The following is a 19,894-nucleotide window of genomic DNA, read 5'->3' as shown; positions in this document are numbered from 1 at the left end:
CCTGATTTACGTAATAGGCTTGCATTTAATATGAACATTTACCATAAATTAAAGGTATCTTATATTATTAGATATGTTATTATAAAACATGTTCTAGTTAAAGAGTTATTAATACTTCAAATGTAAAATGATGATATAAAATCTTGATAAAAATACATTTTTAAATGCTAATCAATTATAACTAAAACAATCTGGTTGAAAATAAAAAAAACTATAAACATCAATTAATTAAATTTTTCTTTTAAAGATAATTAAGTCATTATTGTGCTCTAAGGAGTTACTCTTGATTAATTTAATAAGGACTAATGAATTTATATATATATATATATATATATATAATCCCTAATAGTGAATTCATTGATTTTTTTTGAGCATGGTAAATTTATCATTATATTGTTTCAACTTATAGAGTATTAAATTGGATCTATAGGCAAACACTGAGTTTTTTTAGTTTTTTGTTTTAGTGTTAGTGTTAATGGGAATTGTTAATTTTAATTTGTTAATGTTAATCTTAATCTTAATTGTTAATGTTAATATATTAATATGTTAATTGTTAATATAATCCCTCAATTTCGTATCCGCACCAAACATTCTGACTTATTATTTCATACTGTTCTGTTTGTACTCGTTAATGGTAATCGGTGGATATATGTGGCAAATTTTGAGCCTGAAACCTCAATAACAAGTGGCTAACCCAAGTGCAGTACATATCTTCAGATCACGAACCTTATCCATAAAATCACAAAATTATATCGTACACAGAAAAACAAAAGAACAGGCTCCATACTTTATTCAAGCCAACACCACATGCACTAGAAAACAGAATGGAAAGAGATGAATCCTTCTGTTTCCTCTGCTCTTGCAGCCTCCTCAACTACTTCCCTTGCCACTCCTGGTAGCTTTCACCGTCAATGCTGCCGAAGTAGTAATCGTTTTATCTTCACCTGCAGGCCTTTTACATCCTCTCTTCACCACCTCTTTATACTGAGAGGTACATAGCCTTAATTCTCTTTCCTCTTTAATTTCCCGGCAAGAAAAAGCTCACACAAACACATAGATAAATATGTAGGAAGAAAAAAGGATTGATTTTCTTACTGATCAACACATTAAAACTCAATAATGTCTACATGCAGTAACAAATGATTCTAGTAGGACTGAACTGTCTCCAGCTAAGCCTGCCAATGAAAGCTCTGAAGCTGATAGGATAGTTGATGGAATGGACTTTGGTGAGCTTTGCAATGAGTTCGAGTGCATTAGTAGCCCACTGGTGGAATCGACAGCCAGACAGCTTGTACGTGATATCCTCCAACTACGTGAAGGCAACCGTGCCCTTGGAACCTTCGCAGTTTCTGTCAGATACAAGGTATTCTTTCACTTTTTTGTATCAGGAAAAAAGAAAGACGGTTTTGCCAGAGCTTGGTGGAGTCTTGATTGTAATGTTGGCACGGCTTATGAATTTAAAGTTATTTTTCACTTTAAGTGATAACCAAAAAAGAAAAATAATTTCCATAAGTTGCTTTTAGTTTGATGCATAATATGCAAAATAAGAATACTGTAACCTTAGTTACTGCAATTTCAAAGGTTGACAGAAGTATTAATGCTAAACGTAGGCCTAATTGGTTCGTTTGCCAAAAAAAGACCAAATCACTAGAAAACTACTGCTCGAGAGTTGAGTTATATTTGAAGTGGAAAACACCAAGCTGCAAAGGCAACCATCTCAGAGAAAAGAACAGTATTTATAGTCATATGTTTGTGATTGCAGTTGGTTACAGAGCAATCTGCCATTAGAGAATGAGATATGACTTCCAAACCAGAGCAGAATTTTAACTGATGACAAGAAATAATTCAGTCAATTCATATGAAAATCACTAAATACATGGGTTATTAATTATGTCTTTCATTTTGGCTCGTAAGTGATCTCATTCTGGCATTCAATAACTATTTGTAATATATAACATTTTATTTCAATAGAACAACACATAATAAATCTACAAATGTTCTTGTTTATAAATAGCTAGAAATGTACATTTTCTTCATGTGGGATGGTGGGATATTGCATTCTCAAACATAATTTCTAGCGATTCTTTTGCTTATAGTAAATTGGAACTTTTATTTTATTAGTAATTGCAGGATCCAGTCAGAAGTTTTACTGGTCGTGAGAAATACAAGAGACGACTATGGGCAACTGGTGCTCTAGATAACCCTCTTGTGGTGAGAGCGCTTCTCTATTGCAAATTTGGAACGTTTCATTCATTATATCACACACTGTTATATTCACAATTTTAATACGGCATAGCATTCAGGACTCTTCTGTTTTCACTATAGCGCATAGGTGTCCGTTCAGGTGCACAGGCACACACATGCAGGCTCACCTGTCGTCCGTTCGGGGCCTGCCTTACCATTTAAAACTGTCCCATGTACATGGTCACCATTTTCTTAAAGTTGCTGCTCGAAGACTCCTTTTTCTACATTTAGTTAAACATGGTAGTATGCATAAATATATCAGACTGGGAGCAACATTTACATGCTTGGCTTCATCTGCATTCTTCCAAAAACACAATTAAATAAACAACACAAACAACTTCATCGAGAAACAGATTGCTGATTTGTTTATAAGCATAACGTTTGTCCATCTTACATTTCTGACTAACCATTACACGTTCTAAAATTGTATGATTCTGTACTGTTTTCCCTTTAATTTATGTAAGTTCTACATGCTTTGACTGTCATAGACTGTACAAGAAATGATAATGCTGTCAACAAGTGTCCTGAGTATCAAGTGGACAATAACAGGAAAGCCCAAATCTTTTATTGCTGGTGCGGGGGGAGATTTGATAGTTAAAGTGCAATCCAAATTCACTTTAAACCAGATCAGTGGCCAAGTGATTGAGCACGAAGAGTTCTGGGATTTGTCAGCCTCTTCAGTTATTGGTCAGGCTTTTTTCTGGACTTCTCGTAGATTATTTGCTACAATTGAAAATGGAAAGGATTTATCTGAACTTGTGAAAAGCTTGACAAACCGTCCGTCGTCCAAAAAAGAAAACTTGGAGATATATCCTGACCCTTCTGGCGATCCAACAAAGGTAAGTGTTACTGTTAGCTGCGAGAAAAAACAGCTTTTAAAAATTACTTGTCCAGTCTCCTCATATCTGATGACAAAAAAATGCATTAGGGATTGTGAGGATTATGAAAATACAATTACTAGAAACTAATACCACATAATTAAACAAAATGTTATTGATAATTTCTGGAAAACTGTTCCCCGCGAGTACGTTAAAATTTGAACATGCATAGTATTTGTCGTCTCCTAGTCTAGTATTCTTAATTAATTTGTCATATACTCTGTTTGGATATACAGTTCTTTCAAAGGGATGACAGCTTCCAAAGAGATGCATACCAGATTGCGCTATTTCTGGCAGTCCTATATTTTGTGGTACAGTTCTTGAGGACAACCTTGTAAGACCTGCCTCGCCTATGTTCCTCTATTAATCGTTGTAGATCAAACCTGCGTTGTATAGTGTGCCAATCTGCCAATGATTACTGCCTTATAACCACATAGAAAGATATGTCCTCCACCTTGGGTGTCTAAATGTTTTTGGTTCCTTCAGTTCTGTTCCAAGATACCTGCAGCTTGTCTTTAATATATTGTATTTATTTTATACTCAATTTATTTGACATATTAGGTATGTTAGAAGTTGTACTCCTCATTCCCAAAAACAATACAGGGCTCATTATGGATCCACTATTTGTAAGAGAGAGGAGTACCATTCCCAATATGCTGAATAATTCCTTATTCGTCAATTTTTGAGAATTCAAAACATGAGAACGAAGGTATTCCAGATAATCTCACTATTGAGTAGTGTTTTTTGAAACTTCGTATGGACTGCTTGCAAGGCCAGGAAATTAAATCAGTAAAGGGACAGTGATGCATGGCAACATAGCAAAATAAGAACCCACTAAATAGTATTACGCCAGAGCATTACTGTTGATCATTAGAATGTAAATTTGTTCATCTGTAGTTGATCATTTGCATGGCAACATAGCAGAATAACAAAATCAATATGCTACTTGTTACTTGTTTTTCTCCTTCTGATGAAAAGAAACTATAACTAAGAACTTAATCCTGAGTAGTGATAGATAACAACCTTGCAGCAAATCAAATGAATGACATAATTCTTAACTTGATTTAATAGGTTAAGAGACGAAAAGGGCAGTGTAAAGAAATTACAAACTAGATAAAACTAATAAAGAAACACAGTAAAGATAAACAAAAAGTTGTGAAGGAAAGTGATAAACTGCAAAAATCTTGTGAATATATTGTGTAAATGGGGCTTGTCATTATTTTCAGCTGCTAGAAGATTACGAAGATCAAATTTATTATAAAATTAAAATCCTTATCTATACAAACTCTACGAGACAGATAAGGATTTTATCATTTGAACAGCAAGACACTTTGTACTCCTAATTTAGTGAATCCTTCTTGGTAGTTGTAAGTGATAGAATTTCAGTTATACTGCAATACCCATTAGGTTATTTGCTAAAGATTCTTGTTCTACATAGGATTTAATGGTCGATTGAAAATATAAATCTTGATCTCTTTGCCCGCTTGTCATTATTAACTATTTTTATTGGTTGATGGTCGCTTCCAGCTTTCTACATGGATTTACATAGTGAATAGTTATTGTTCCTAACCAAACGATACATAAATAAAGGAATCTTAAACTATCTCTTTTCCAAATTGATTTAGAAATCAATCATTAATAACATAGTAAATCAAATATTATTTTTTTTAAATATCAGCCACATTTTGCTTCATAGCATGTCTGTGAACTAAACAATTTCAAAACCAATGTTTTTTTTTTTTTTTTGGCTTAGATGCATTCCTTAGAGTTACAACAACTGTCATGCTAATTAGTTTAGTTCAATACAAGGATTAACATTTAGCTTTTCATCTTATTTTAAAAAATCTATAATTTTATATGTAAAAACAACAATAATCAACAACGACATCTTATAACTCTGCACAACCAAGATCTTTCCTAATCACTTGTTACCTAAATCTCAATGATTGTGTCCTATATTTCAACTAGTTAATCATGAGCAAAGCCCTGGAAAGTATGGTCGAGGAATATTTAGGGCCTAACATGAAAAAAATTATTTTTAAAGGAGTCAAAACTCTTCCCTCTAGACATCAAGAGAGAAAGACTTCCATTTCAAGATGATCCTGTTAACCTAAGTGATAGAAATAAATAAATTTCAATATTTTCTAGTGTTGCTCTTGCTGACTATAACAACTAGTTTAATACAATGCATCAACATTTTGGCAAAGAATGGGAATTCTATAATATCTATAACATCATTCAATCATGTAGAACTCTCACCAAGTTGAACAAATAAATGATATTTGCCCTTTTTCTTTTCTAATTGAAATCAAATAACGTATTCAAACTATTATCCTTTACAATTTGGTCATGATAGGAGGCTTATACCCAAGTGATACGGAACTTTGTGCCTCCTCACAAGTCCTAATGGCTCAATTCAAAGACATTTTAGTATACAACCTAGATATACACTCTATTAAAAAGTGAATAAAAAATGAAACTTTACAACTTGATATAATCATATAACCTTCCTTTTACACTAGTTTGTAGATATTAGATTTTTTCTAGGTCAAAAAGCTAACTAAAACCAATTTAAAAATAATAGTGGCATTTGTTGAGGGTAGAAACATAGCTTTAGGACCATTTATTCTCAATTATGTAAACAAGGCATTAAAAAAAAATCAAGTTGAAGCTTATTTGCACCTAAAATAAAGATATATTTGTCAAACATAAAAAATAATGATTATTCATGATAAAAAAAGGATTGGGAGGAGAAGAAAGTTGAAGTCAATTGTGAATTAAAAAAAGGATTGGGGGGAGAAGAAAGTTGAAGTCAATTGTGAATCAGTAGAATTTACCAAGTTAAAAAAGTTATTGATTGACCAAAAAAATTGAAAGAATAGTCAATCAATCAACCAAGCGACGATAACTTATTATCAATAAAGGAAAAGTAATTGATTGATATAGTTTAAATATATGTGGATAAACTAAATATACAATTCTATTTAGAGTGGAAGTCCTAACATAATAATTAATCAAAATTCATAGATTAGCCTGGGAATCATTAAAGTTTCAATTGAAAAGAGTTTTGTTTGTATTAGAATTTAATAAACATCTTTATTTGATATTAATATTTGTATGGAATTAAAATCATGTATATAAATAAGATTCAAACTCTATAAAAATATAAATTGGGTCATATACTATTATAAATGATGATTCACCTACATATTCAATTTCTACTATTTAATTTATTTATCTTTTTCATCATACAATTTTTCTTGTTTTGACTTATATTTGTTCTTTATGTTTTTAGTATATTTAAACTCCTATAATTTATTTTCATAAACTCCTATTCTTTTTACATGGTTGTGCTTATTGGAAGAGACATCTCTTTCTTAGAGTTTGAGGTCTAAAATCCTACTTCTTGTTTGATTAAGGTGGTTGTTTTTATATTATAGTTAAATTCTAAGTAAAATCAAATTGGCAACATATGGATTGACATACCTAGTAAGATAATATTTAATATATATTCTATAAATCATTAAATTTATCTTTAAAGAAAAACATACATAAAACCATCTTTATTTCACTAGATAAATAGGTATTATAAGCAATGGAGAAGCGTTATGCTTTTTTTAGCATGAAAAGCCTGATGATCCACCATCTCCATAAATTCTCATCATATCAACTATTATTACATATTTTTAGAGACAAGTTTTTATCATTAAAACACATAATTATGTCTAGACACATCTTTAACATCCCTATATAGTCATTTATATTTCCATCAATACGAATGAGGTTAGCCCATCTGCAATAAATTTACTGAATAAAAATATTCAATAGTAAAATATTAAATTAAAATTTTTATGTGATCTTTTTTCAACAAAATTATATGTTCTTATAATGGTTGTTTTTCTTGTGTCGGTTCCATCTATATCATATTTATATTGAACATAGAATCAAATCAGATTGGTAAAGAGACAATATGGTTTGAAAACAAAATATTAAGAAATTAAACAAAGATATGTCTAAAAAATATGTAAGAAAGAATTTGCAAATCACCTTAAAATACTATAGGATTGATTTTGAAATAAAATGAAATAAAATAAAAGAAGAAGAAATAAAATCAAATCGCATCAATTTAAATTCATATCTCTAGAACTTATATATTAAAAAAAAAAAACTAGCAATGACTTGAAACAAGCAAATTGGTGATAGTTTACTTTAAGGAATTAAATTCATAAACAACTTGTTTAAAACAAGCAAAAACAATTCAACAACTAATTTATTCATTATTTGAAAACTTTGTTTGAAATGAACAAGGCGAAGCTAGAAATAACTTTAAAATAATTCAAAACTTTACTTGAAAACAAATAGAACAATTTAGCGATGAATTAAAAAAAATCAATTGAAAACTCTACTCGACAATTTAAGACCTTGCTTAAAAAAAAAAACAATTTTATAACAAAGAACTTTGTACAAAAATGAATAAGATCAAGTCAACAATGACCATAAAAACTTTTTTTGAAAAACAAGCAAGAACATTTCAGCAATGAATTAAAATCATTTGAAAACTCTGATAAAAAATAAACATGACCAGGTCATTAACAATTATAAAAATAGTTTAGAACTCTGCTTAAAAAAAAAAGAATATTTTAGCAATGACATGTAAAAACATTTTAAAAAACTCTTGCACAACATGAAGAATCAAATCGAGAATGATTTCAAAAACCACTTAAATAATTTTCTTATAACAAGGAAAAATCAAATTGATAACAATTTAAGAAATAATTTTAAGAAACCCCCATGCATCGAGGAAAATCATATATGTAATGATTAGGGAAATCATTTCAATGAAATCAACAAAAAAACATATTAATAAACAATCAACACACCAACCATGGATACAACAGCACAACAATCATAAATTTTACACTATAAGAAAACCTTTACATCCTAAATAATCTAATCAAATAAATTCTAAAACCTTCCTCCTACTTTGTTAGCAAAATTATTAACCACTAATCTTACATCACTCTAACAAGCTCCTCAACAACATTAGACCCTTCGAGTATCATATAATGGTATGACCACAACGCTTCAATATTAAATAAAATTATAAAAAAACATGATGAAAATTACCTAAATAATTATAAATGAATTTTAAAAGGAGACAAACATACTGGAAATGAGAGTTAGAGTAGGCACGAGAGCTTATAGGCAATGACAAGTAGACTCAATGGAGACGCTTGATTGCCCTTGCCGATAGTTATTGGTGTGTGTGTTTAGACTGAACAAATGTCTCTCGATCTCTTCAACCATTACTGAAGGTGGTGTCAATCATTGTCAATTGATGAGGAAAATTGTGATGTATCTTTATCATTTTCTTTTTTATTTTTTTAGCTAAAGTTGTTGCTACTAGCTATGATTACGGCTAGGGGTGTTCATGGATATAGTTAGATCAAGTTTAGATCCAAAATTATATTCAACCCATCTTCTGATATTTTACAAATATCACGTCTTGTAAACTTGACTCATTTGATTTTTTTTTATCTAAGCAAATTGGATATATCAAGTTTGGCTATTTTTTTTATAAATATTATAAATATTTACAGGTTAGGCTATTTTATTTTTTTTTAATAAATATTATAAATATTCACATGTTAGGCTTATATTACTAATTTTCATAGGTTTGCATTTACAGGCAAACCTACAAAATAAATTATAGGTGTCATGACACCCCAATATTAGATCTAATTTACATACCTTCACTACCATTAAATTATAGTAACTACCCTCCCTTTCATTAAATAGACAAGCTTTTTTTATTATATTAAAAAAATCTAATAAAAAGTCCACTAATAAAAAATTTAGAACCAAAATATTTCTGAATAAAATTTAAAAAAAATATATTTAATTCATAAACTATCAAATATATAAAAAAAAAAGTATAAAGTATAAGGGTTAGTTCAGGTTAAACAAATTTTCAAAATCTCAACCCATAATATCTATTTTATAATGTTTTTTTACTCATTATCATTTATAATATTCATATTATTTAATTTTAACAAGTTATTAGGTCAAATAATGTAAATATTATAAATATACTGGTTTATCAGGCTATTGTATAGGTGAGGAGACAGGAGATTCACCGTATCTCAAATTGCGCGAGGAAAACATGGATTGTCAGGAGGAGAGATGAGATGTTAGGAAATAAAAGGAGAAAGGAGAATAAATGGATTTATATCAAGGTTTATCCCTTATCTTTCATAGATTCTTTCATCAGCACTGGATTAACCTTTGAATAAAATCCAAATTATACAAGTTTGGATAAGATTAAACAAAATAAAAATGAGAGATCCGAGCAAAATCCAAACTTTGAAGGAAGGAGGCTTCACCATCACCAGATTATTATCAACAAAATCCAACTGGTCACATAAAATTTAATAGGAAAAAAATACACGGAGAGTTGGATTTTACAAAAATTCCAATTCTACCCCAGAGAGAGAATGGCCCAAACAATCCTTTCCCCTTCTGTAGAAAACCTAACATTAACAGAAATTAATTGATAAATCCAATATATATATACACGCACACCCCCTCCTGTCATTTCCGAGTCTTTGCCTCTCCTGCGGCATTCTTCCCCTCTTTTCCTGGCACAAACCTTGGTAGATTCAACATGGTGTTAACACGAGAGACTCCTTCGAGAGCAGACCACTCTATTCCACATTCTAATTGCATTTCATCTTGTTTTGTGGTATCTTCCACTGCATTTCCTCCTGCACGGTCCAGACAGGTTAGACCAGGGAGATCATCCTCTTTCTGCCTGCCATTGTCAGCTTGGTCCACTGAAGCAAGCTGTTCATTATCCTTGATATTGGAAGCAGTAGATAAATCATTTGATTCCAGGAAGAGGCAAACGACAGCACAGTCATCAATTTTGGAGGTTGGATACTTGTACCTCCAGGCTCGAACTGCTGACTTGACCAAGGCTCTCGCAGCAGAGGAACGGGACGACACGGACGCAACAATGTCCACCACCTCTTTATTCGAGAGCACATCCCAAATCTAAAATAAATCAAAACAGCAAAAGATCCCATTGATGAGAGATAGAACGCTAATTTCATAGACTATACAATCAACGGAGAATGATCCAAGAATAAGAATGGCGCTTACCCCATCTGTTGCCAACACTATAAATTCATCCTTCTCAGTTAAGTGCCGATAAGATATATCAGGCACAGAGATGAGACCAAAATCCTTTAGACAAAAATCTCCAAAAGCCCGTGCCATGGCCAGGCCAGGGGAGTCATTATTCGGTAGCCAGACTCTAGCTACCTCGGGTTCATCCTGAAGAGCAAAAACCCGCCCTTTACACTTCCTAATTCTTTCTGCTTCCGCTGTAGGAGACCAAAAAACAAAAAAAGGATAGTAAAAACTACAAAATTAGATTACAGCACAGTTTTCAATTGCAGATGCAGCCACAGTAGTGGTGCCACAGAACACGGATGTTACATACTGATAACGGAAAACAATGCCCTGTAGTTAGCAGCATGAAACATATTATTGTTGAAATTCAGATACGAGACTGTGTAGATATTGAAAACAATGCCCCTGGGTTCTCTCTATCACCTTGGTTTAGGGATTTGGGCAATGAAACCATAGACCCATATAGCAAGTAAACACATGTTCCAAAACAGTAACCAACAAAAATGGAAGACACTAGCGGCAAACATGCTAACACAGCCCTATTTGGCAAACATTTGTCCAGTTGACAACCATTCATGTATTGCTATCGAGACAATTTGATAGTTTTTATGCAGGAAGATTTGAGATTGCAACTGTCTATAAAGAAAAGAGGGGACTAGAAATTAGGATACATGGTGACCACTCAAATGACATCCTTTAAGCCTTAAGCCATCTGTCCTTTCAGTAATTTACATGCAAATCAATTATGGTTGGACTAATGCAGTTCCAGTATCTATTCAAGATCATTTAGTTCTTCCTTGTCCTATCCATTATACAACCTTCACTTGCAAATTATACCTTCACTTGCAATTTATACCACACATATGCTTGATCACTGCCATTGTTGGCACCATTTTTCTCTTACAATACAAGTATTCTTTGCATAGGATATCTTAGGTCATCAATCATCATGCTCCCTCAGCTTTTCTCTTGATCATATTAATGTTTTATGTTCCCTGACTCTCAGCCAATCAGATTAAATAGAACAAGATGTGATTCAATGTCAATCAAATTTTGAAAACATAAATTGCCAGTATTCTGCTTCCGAAATGGACCACAGATCAAACACACAAATCAAATCACCAATGCTATCTAGATCATCAAGGAATATTGGTAACATTTGAACTATGTATCAGAATATGCAAGTCTATAATCCATGTTACAGCATAGGATTTTGTACTCTGCTGCATGTCTTGATTTTCCTTGTACCACTGGAGATAGAAAAAGGAAAGCTATATCAATATATAGGGCATAAGAATTTGCCATTTCTCTCCTTCAACAACATCAACTGTAAGTGATGGACAAACCATTCCTTCCTAATAAAACTCCTGACCTCACAGCACACCAACAGCATACACAATAATACTAATAAATAAATAAAAGATGCAATTGAAAAGATTCATTATGGACAGAGAATGAAGATGGGAGATACCTGGAAGATTTGGTTTGAGATCCACTGTCATCTGAACAGCAACAAGAGAATCATCCTTGTCCCTTGTACCAAGTACAGCTCTTGAGTCCCCAACATTTCCTAGGACAAGATATTGACCCTACACAAACATCAGACAATTATAATCAAGAAGTAAGCCACAAAATTTTAAGAATCAAAGTATGCTATATGTCATTAAGGTCGTAGAAACCTGCTTGACTAAAGTAACTGCTGTTGTCCCGCTGCAAAAGCAATCAAAATTAGCATGCACCTTCAGTTCCCCGTCCATGACTTTGAAAGCCTTCAGAAATGACTCTTTCAGAATCTGAAAATTTTCCGGGTGCTTCTCAGCATCCTCAGGATCAACAGAGGCCCTAGGTTCTTCATCAGCAGATACAAAGGAAGCGTCTTCAGAGTTCATGCTCCCTGTGGTATTAAGGCTGATCTCCTTGAGAACAGCTTCACTGGTTGCATTCATTTCCCAATGAGCAGTCAGTTTCAGGGGGAGAGAATCCCTTACTCTTTTAGCAACCATATGACCGTAAGGTCCATGGCCATCAAAAACACCACAAAAAACTGCATCTGTCCTAGAGCCAAAATTCTGGAAGTGTACAAAGCTTCAAAGAGTGAGATTTATTTTCAAAGGGTGAGACTTATTTTCATTTATAATTATTATTCTCTTTATTTTTTTCTCTTTGATTTCAGGTTAAAGCACAGATAATAAAAAACATTGTACTTCTAATACAGAGAAGAGATCAGCAATATTGCATGGCAGAGATAATATTAGCAGTTCTTAATCTGAAATACTTAGATGACATCAAAGAAACAACAAACAAATAGAGATTGCATAATAGCCAGGCTCCAAAAAATATAGATAGCTTGTACAATTATCCAAGTTATGAGGGAAAAATATTTAATGTATGGCAATGACACAAATTTATAAACTATATACCAAAAATAAGCCCATTACAACACAAGAATGAAGATACTTATATTCAATCTCATCATATGATTTTAATTACCAGATAAACATTAGAGTTTCCATTATAGTGCGTACAGACATAACCCTGACAGAGATTGCCATGCTCCCAGAACTTATGATAGTGTTTCACAACAATTAATCCAGACTAACCACAAGCAGGATATGCTTCATTTTCAATATAGACACATCACATGGAAGTAAGAAATAGTCACAACAAGGAAACAGTTAATCGATTGATTGATTCATTACCTACCTTACAGGAATAAACCCTTGTCCAACAAGGATAATAGGATGATGGTATGGTAGATCAAAACAAATAGAGAGTTTCCTGTTGAAGGAAACAAACAGAACCATCTAGCTCTAGACATAAATGGCAGGAAATTAATTAAAAAAAAAAATGAGCATCGAGACATGAAAATAGCTTATTCTGTAGGGCACTAGAATTGATAACGAATGGGATCAGCGAAATCTTTTGTTTCTGAACTCAGGCTGAACATGGTAAATGCAGATAGATAGAGGGTGTCAAGTTTTTTGTTTTTTATTTTTATCATTGATGCGAAATTTCATAGAACAACTCAATGATTCGCTACTATACTGAAAGAAAGAAACTAGAGAAGCTACAAGTAATTACTTCTTAAAAAAAGAATGACAGACTGACTTGTAAGTGGAATAATTAATTAACTACTATTGCGTTGACTGCACAAGCAACTACATCAGGATAGCAACAATGCATTCAAGAAAAGAACAAACTATAATTATTTTGCAGAGGTAAGAAAGAGAAACATTAAGGTGATTAAAATATATTGCAAATTTCTAATATTATTATAAGCATTTCAATGAGAATAATCCATTGAAAATGAACAGAAGAATGTGAAGAAAGAACTAACCTCCCAAACAATCATAGCATCCTGATTAGTTCCTTTCTTGCCTTGCTGGGTAAACAATGAAGCGATATCACTAGACCCATTTAAGAACAACCTTCCAGGAATCCTATGAAGTGGTTCTTCCCTCCTAAAGTCAAACGAAGAATTCCGAAACCCCGGACGCTTTTTACAGTTCTTCCTCTTCCTGACCCCAAAGGCAGGAGAGGAAGGCGTCCCAGGGCGAGGGCTCCTGCTTTCTGCAGACAAGCAGGACCCCATCCTGAGGGCCCTGATGATGTTCGATATGCACTCCAGACCAGCCAGACAATCACAACCACTATTTTCAGAAGGATCCGTAAGAACTGATTGGTGAAGATCCTAAAAACTGTTTTAGGAATGGTTGGATTAATCAACGAAATTCACCTGGATAGTAAACATCAGAAAAAGAAAACCCTTTGGAATTCTACAGCCTAAATACAGAAATCAAGCTTTAGATTTGGCTTCAAACAAGGTGCACTTGATTAAGCAATCCACCAAAAGAGAATGAAGCATCCAAATAGAAGGGAAATCCAAAGCTTTCTACTTACCCACACGCAAGGAAAAGGTGTTTTTTTATTGACCCTTTTTGGTGTTGACGAAGCACTAGAGATAAGGGATAAGCATCTTCACTCCCGTCCTTTCCATTTTATATTACAAAATACTACAAAAGGGCATATATTTCATAAAGAACAGATCTATGTTAGAAGATCTATCATAAGAGAACATATATGTTTTACTCAATGCAAAGTTGATAAAATTGAGCTTCAAATCTTCCCTAAACCACCCATAAAGAGCACTATTTGACCGGATCAAGTTGTGTTTTTTTTTTTATCAAGACAGGCCCAGGAAAAAAAAAAGAAAAAAAAACTACTTGGGCAGCAACAAAATTTCATAAGAGTAAAGAAGCATTGATGGGCACAAAATGACTACATTCATAGAGGTAAGACCATCCCAGGAAAAATAGAAAGGGAGAGAGCAATTGAATGTTTAGAGAGAGGGAGTGTTTGTGTATATGTATCTAATTTCTAAAGAACCATAAATGGAAAGCAGGATTGGATTGGATTGGATTAGCAGAAGAAATAGCAACCACTAACAACACAGAAGAGAAGAAAAACGACACAAATTTCGCTCTTAATAAAAGGAGAGGGAGAGGCAATTTCTAGAGAAAGATGTTCCTCAAAGAGACATTATGGGTGGGGATTTTACTCATATTTAAATTTAGTTTGTAATATATTACAAAATACAAATCTAATCTATTTAGATATTCTCGGGTTAAAAAAATTAATTCTTTAAATGATTCCAAAACAATGTGGGGATGCAATTATTGAACTATGTAAGAATTCTAAAACATCCATATTATATTCTTTGGTTGTTATTCTTAGATAAAAATAATAAAAATAATAAAAATAAAATAAAAAATATAACAGATAAAATTATATTTGGTAACAATATATAAGATAAAGTGATTATTTTTATATTTTATTTAATTATGATAGGTAAAATAAAATAAAATATAAAAAAATTCATTTTATCTTTTTTTTAATCAAAATATAAAAAAATATTATAAATTAAAAGCAGTAAGGCTAAAGAACCAATAAATCTAAATATACAAGCATATAAAAAAAAAAAGTGAAAAAACCCGAAGGGAATAGGCTACCTAACAAAAACTAATTACATCATAACCATCAAAAACAAGGCCAACCTAACATTGCACTGCAAAAACTAAGAGGAAACAGGCTCGCCGGAGAAATAAGCCGTGCAAGGCCATGAGGGACACCAACCAGCATTGGTTAACCCAGAAACCTAATCAATAAGAAGGTGCCCAACCTAACTAACACGCAAAAAGAGAGAACATGCACGAACATGCTTGATCAACACCAAAAACCACAGTTGCCAAGTAATGGAAGCGTCACATCAAAACATATATATATATATATATATATATATATATATGAAGATGAGGAGCAGACCATATTCATCCAAATCAGCAAAAATTGACAACAGCAGCAGCCACCGTGGTCAAAGGAAGGAAGCTCATCCATGATTCAAGCAGACGAAGCAGACAGAGCGTTGGACTTAGAACCGAGGCAGCCAAATAGAGAAGATTTCAGTCATCAGACACCCGAAATAGATCAGCAACAAACCAGGCCTGAATGGAAACATGAAATGCACCGAAGCATAATCATCACAAGAGACCAACAGAAAGAGGCCATAGGAGATCAGCTGCAAACAGAAACCAGCAGAGGCTTGGAGCATCAAAGAGGAGCCGCAGCAAAGTTGAAGCACCGCTTGGAGAGGCTTCAAATTAAACATGTTCCAGCTGAAGACCGCAAAATGCAACAGAGCTGAGTAAGAAGCCAGCCATATCGATCAGACACATGGCTGAAAAACCCACATGCACCAACTCAGCCATCAACAAATGGAAGCAGCACAACAACAGTGAACATGAAGAGCAGCTACATCATATTCATCATCACAGCAAAAAGAACCAGAGCATGACATCCATGAAGCAAAGAGAAAGAAATGTCAGCCAGCATACACAGTATCAGAGTTGCCGCAGCAGACCATCCTCAGCAGAGATCTTTAGGTGCAACAAAGACAAAGCAACAGGATGCCACTTAGCAAGGAGTAAAGGGCCCAAGAAATCTCAGCCTCCAATAAAGGAAGCCACACAGCAGCAGGAATCAGCATAGAGATCAAACATCAGGCCAGTATAAGCTTGGGATAAGATAAACAGTAACAAAGATCTCTAATGGAAGAATCAACATTGGCAAAGCAGCAGACATATATATCTTCAGCATACCAAACCAGAAAAACACCACAGCAGACAACAACAACGTAGCAGCCAAATAAGAAGACGTAACTGATTGCCACAAACACAAGGAAGGACATACATCCTTCAAAAGTGATCTAGCCTGAACAATCAAGCAACCAACCAAAAACAAATACTTCAGCTGATACAATAGTCGCTGAAGGAAATAGGGATTTTAGCTTCCTAGAGAGATTAGTAAGCACACTAAGTGAAACAACAGAAAAAGATGACCAGGACCTCGAAGACTAATCTTGCATTCGCGGTAAGCAGTCAACAACAATAGCTGCAGCTGCCAGCCACAAAGCAAAGAAGACAACACATAGATGGGATAGATCCCAGGAAAGACCAGCCATCCACAAGCGTATAACCCGACAAATCTTTTGTATGAAACCGGATCCAAAGCCATCCACTGCACTAAGGCTGACAATAATAGAGGTAGCACTAAAATCCTTGGAGAACAAGAAATATAAACCAAGGATCAAGGCAGAATGCCCCATAAACAAAACTAGCACCTGATGAGAACAGACCCCACACACACAACCCAAAACTCCAGTCCAAACTGAAATCAAGGTCAACAGTAGAACCCTGCATCAACTTCTAAAGAAGCATCAGCAGCACAAGACACCTTGCATCAGGACATGAAATCAGCAAAAAAGAGACTGCACAGCAAGGAAGAATCAACAACCAGCCATAGCAGCCCAACTTAATGGAGCAAAAGGAGATCTCTGCACTAGCTACCAAAGATACAATAGCAGAAAAGGCAACTACATATAAGGAGGCATCCATATGACTCAAATCAAGACGTAGCAATAACCATGGATCAGATGGCCTCGCAACAAGTACACGCAACACATGAAATGTCCACCAGCAGCAAACCCCAGCAACATACAAAGACAGCCAGGAGAAGCAGCAGTAACTCGAAGAAATTTCCAAGCAATAGGATATCCTTATAAGCCAACGTAATCAAGCTTATGAGGAAACCTTTTGGACAAGCAACAACAGCAAAGCAGTAGTGAGACTATCAACTAAAAAACATTGCCAGCAAGTCAGGCCCTCTAACATCATCATCATTGATAAGAAAAAAAAAAAAAAATTCATGAAAATATAACACCATATCAAACAGAACTTGAAATTATATATTTTTTTTTCATGAAAATGTAACACCATATCAAACAGAACTTGAAATTTACAAAATATTATATCAACTAAATTATGATAAATTCATATTATTTGATAGTTTTACTCATATTTATCTTGTATTTTGCATATGTTTTATATATAAGATGTTTTAATATTTTTTATTTTATGTTTCAAAAACATTTTTGGATGAAAAATTCAAAAAGAAATAAATTTGATATAATTAGTAGATTTGACCTCCAATCGATATTTTATACAGAGCTTGAGATCTAGAGATCTAAATGAAGTGATTCTAGTGACATTAGAAAATTAATATCCATAGCTTTCTATACATACATGGAAAAAAAAATAAAAAGAGAAAGAGCATAGAAATCGTAGCCTTCAAAGACTAATCTCGCATTCTGTCAGTGTTGATCTTTATTTATTCTGACTTGAATATCTTGAGTTATAGAAGTTTATTAGATGCAAACTTAATTTTTTTAGATTCTTGACTCAAAAACCGATCAGCTTACCAAAATTTTAGTACAAAAGAGCTCATATGAAAGATATATGATTTTTCTAAGATGACACATGAATTCTGCCAGCAAACAAGTTTTGTGAAGAAACAAGTCCAAAGTACTTTTCAAAGCATCTAAACTGACATCCAAGTTTTTATTTTGGTAATTTAGCTCCATTACGTCAAAAGTCAAAGTTTGAAGATTTTATCCAAGGCAATTTCTCTTTTTTTAAGAAAATAATTATTAAAATATATAAATGTAAATTGTCTACTTAGAAAATGATTATTTTGTAGAAAATAAATTAAGGTTTTCTAAGAAATAAAAAGAAAAAGAGAAATGAAAGAGTGGCTGCCAGAAAAGAGAAGAAAAACACACCCTTTCCTATAAAAAAAAAACATGAAATCATGCATTCTTCTTTCTTTTTTATTAGTTGTTCAATAAACATCCAAGGCCAAGCTCTTTTTCTTGATTACAAGGACATGAAAACCTTCGGATTTTAAGAAATGTGAGATTTATTTTATTTAAAAAATGTGAGATTTATTTTACCTTTTCTTCTTAGTTTATATAATGAGCATGCTTGTTTTTCTATACTTATTTCCTATGCTTGTTTATTTTAGTTACTAGAGTAAACTCTAAGTTATTATTATGAATAATTTATTGCTAAGTTTGCTATCAAAACTAGAGTTGTGGTATATAAACTTGTGAAACAACTAAGATTAATAGTTATGGCCGATCTAAGTTATTAATCTTAGAGAAAACATTTAATCAAATCAAACATAGACTGCAGATAGTTATATTATCTAGATTGATCAATTTATCTAGTTTTTAAAAATATTATTGAATTAAATTACTAGTATGAACACTGTAGTTGTTTGATGATTATGATTAGATATACAGTGGATTTGTTAACTAACCAATGTTAATAAAAATAAATATTTAGAATATAAATTGATATGTTGTTTTTATGATCGGTTTTGATTTCTGTAAGTGGACATGTACTTGAAACCAAGGTTTGCTCTCTTAATAATTTTATAATTTATTTAATTCAGCTTGATCGTTTTGTTATGATATAGCCTAAATGCCTTTAAAATCCCCCCTACAATTGCATATCTACGGTATAGTATAAAAATCATAATCATGATGCTCATCATAATCCCATTAAATATGAACAAGTCGTCCATACTTATATTAATTTAATGTGATGGTATAATCAGTAAGATAATATTATCTTACTTATACAAGATTACTTTTCTACCCCTTTCACGTTGCACGAGGTAATGAAAAAATCATGTGATATAAAAGAAGGGGAAAAAGGGAGGAAGGGGAGAGTTCTCTTCTTCTTACCTTTAGATCTTCTTCCTCAACCTCTTTTCTATACATTCATATAAGCTCTTTAACATCTCCATTAATGTCATTCTTCACACAAATATTTCTGAAACTAACTGGATCTTTGAAAGGTCCTTCATCATCACCTTCAGGGAACTTTGTGTAGGTATTTATTTCAGAAGAGTTGACATTCCCTCAGAGAAAGATTTATCCAGGGAAAAGCCTGCGTGGTCTTAAAGTGAAGGTCATTAAATTCACCATAAAGGATGTAGAGGAATTTCAAGGAATAATTCACCCTAGAACATTCCCTATGATTCTTATAATCTCATCATATAATTCTTTGAATTTTTCTAATAAATAATTTTGGTTTTTATTAGTGTAAAGAACTTTTAAGTTTCTCTCTTTTTTATTTTTGATTCTCAGCCTCTATTACAAAGCATTTGAAATAACATAA

The 19,894-nt window shown here is 32.8% G+C and overlaps 2 protein-coding genes across 2 annotated transcripts; one reads left to right on the top strand and one right to left on the bottom strand.

The window, feature by feature from the left end:
* The first annotated feature begins 742 nt into the window (after window positions 1–742).
* On the top strand, window positions 743–3,818 carry LOC105114930 (transmembrane protein, putative (DUF2358)). Its single transcript, XM_011011663.1, has 5 exons — window positions 743–991; window positions 1,134–1,363; window positions 2,131–2,211; window positions 2,733–3,083; window positions 3,359–3,818. The coding sequence occupies exons 1-5, from the start codon at window positions 835–837 to the stop codon at window positions 3,458–3,460; spliced, it is 921 nt and encodes a 306-aa protein (XP_011009965.1). The 5' UTR covers window positions 743–834; the 3' UTR covers window positions 3,461–3,818.
* A 5,682-nt stretch (window positions 3,819–9,500) lies between these two features.
* LOC105114929 (probable protein phosphatase 2C 33) lies at window positions 9,501–14,863 on the bottom strand. Its single transcript, XM_011011662.1, has 5 exons — window positions 13,654–14,863; window positions 11,996–12,385; window positions 11,788–11,905; window positions 10,284–10,507; window positions 9,501–10,175 (listed from the first exon to the last, which is right to left on the bottom strand). Exons 1-5 carry the CDS (start codon window positions 13,906–13,908, stop codon window positions 9,714–9,716), a joined length of 1,449 nt encoding a protein of 482 aa, XP_011009964.1. The 5' UTR covers window positions 13,909–14,863; the 3' UTR covers window positions 9,501–9,713.
* Between the last annotated feature and the right edge of the window lie 5,031 nt (window positions 14,864–19,894).

Source organism: Populus euphratica, unplaced genomic scaffold, assembly GCF_000495115.2.
Source record: "Populus euphratica unplaced genomic scaffold, PopEup_1.0 scaffold605.1, whole genome shotgun sequence".
NCBI classification, from domain to species: Eukaryota; Viridiplantae; Streptophyta; class Magnoliopsida; order Malpighiales; family Salicaceae; genus Populus; species Populus euphratica.
The sequence above is the reverse complement of the archived record's forward strand: the minus strand, read 5'-3'. Positions and strand labels throughout refer to the sequence as shown.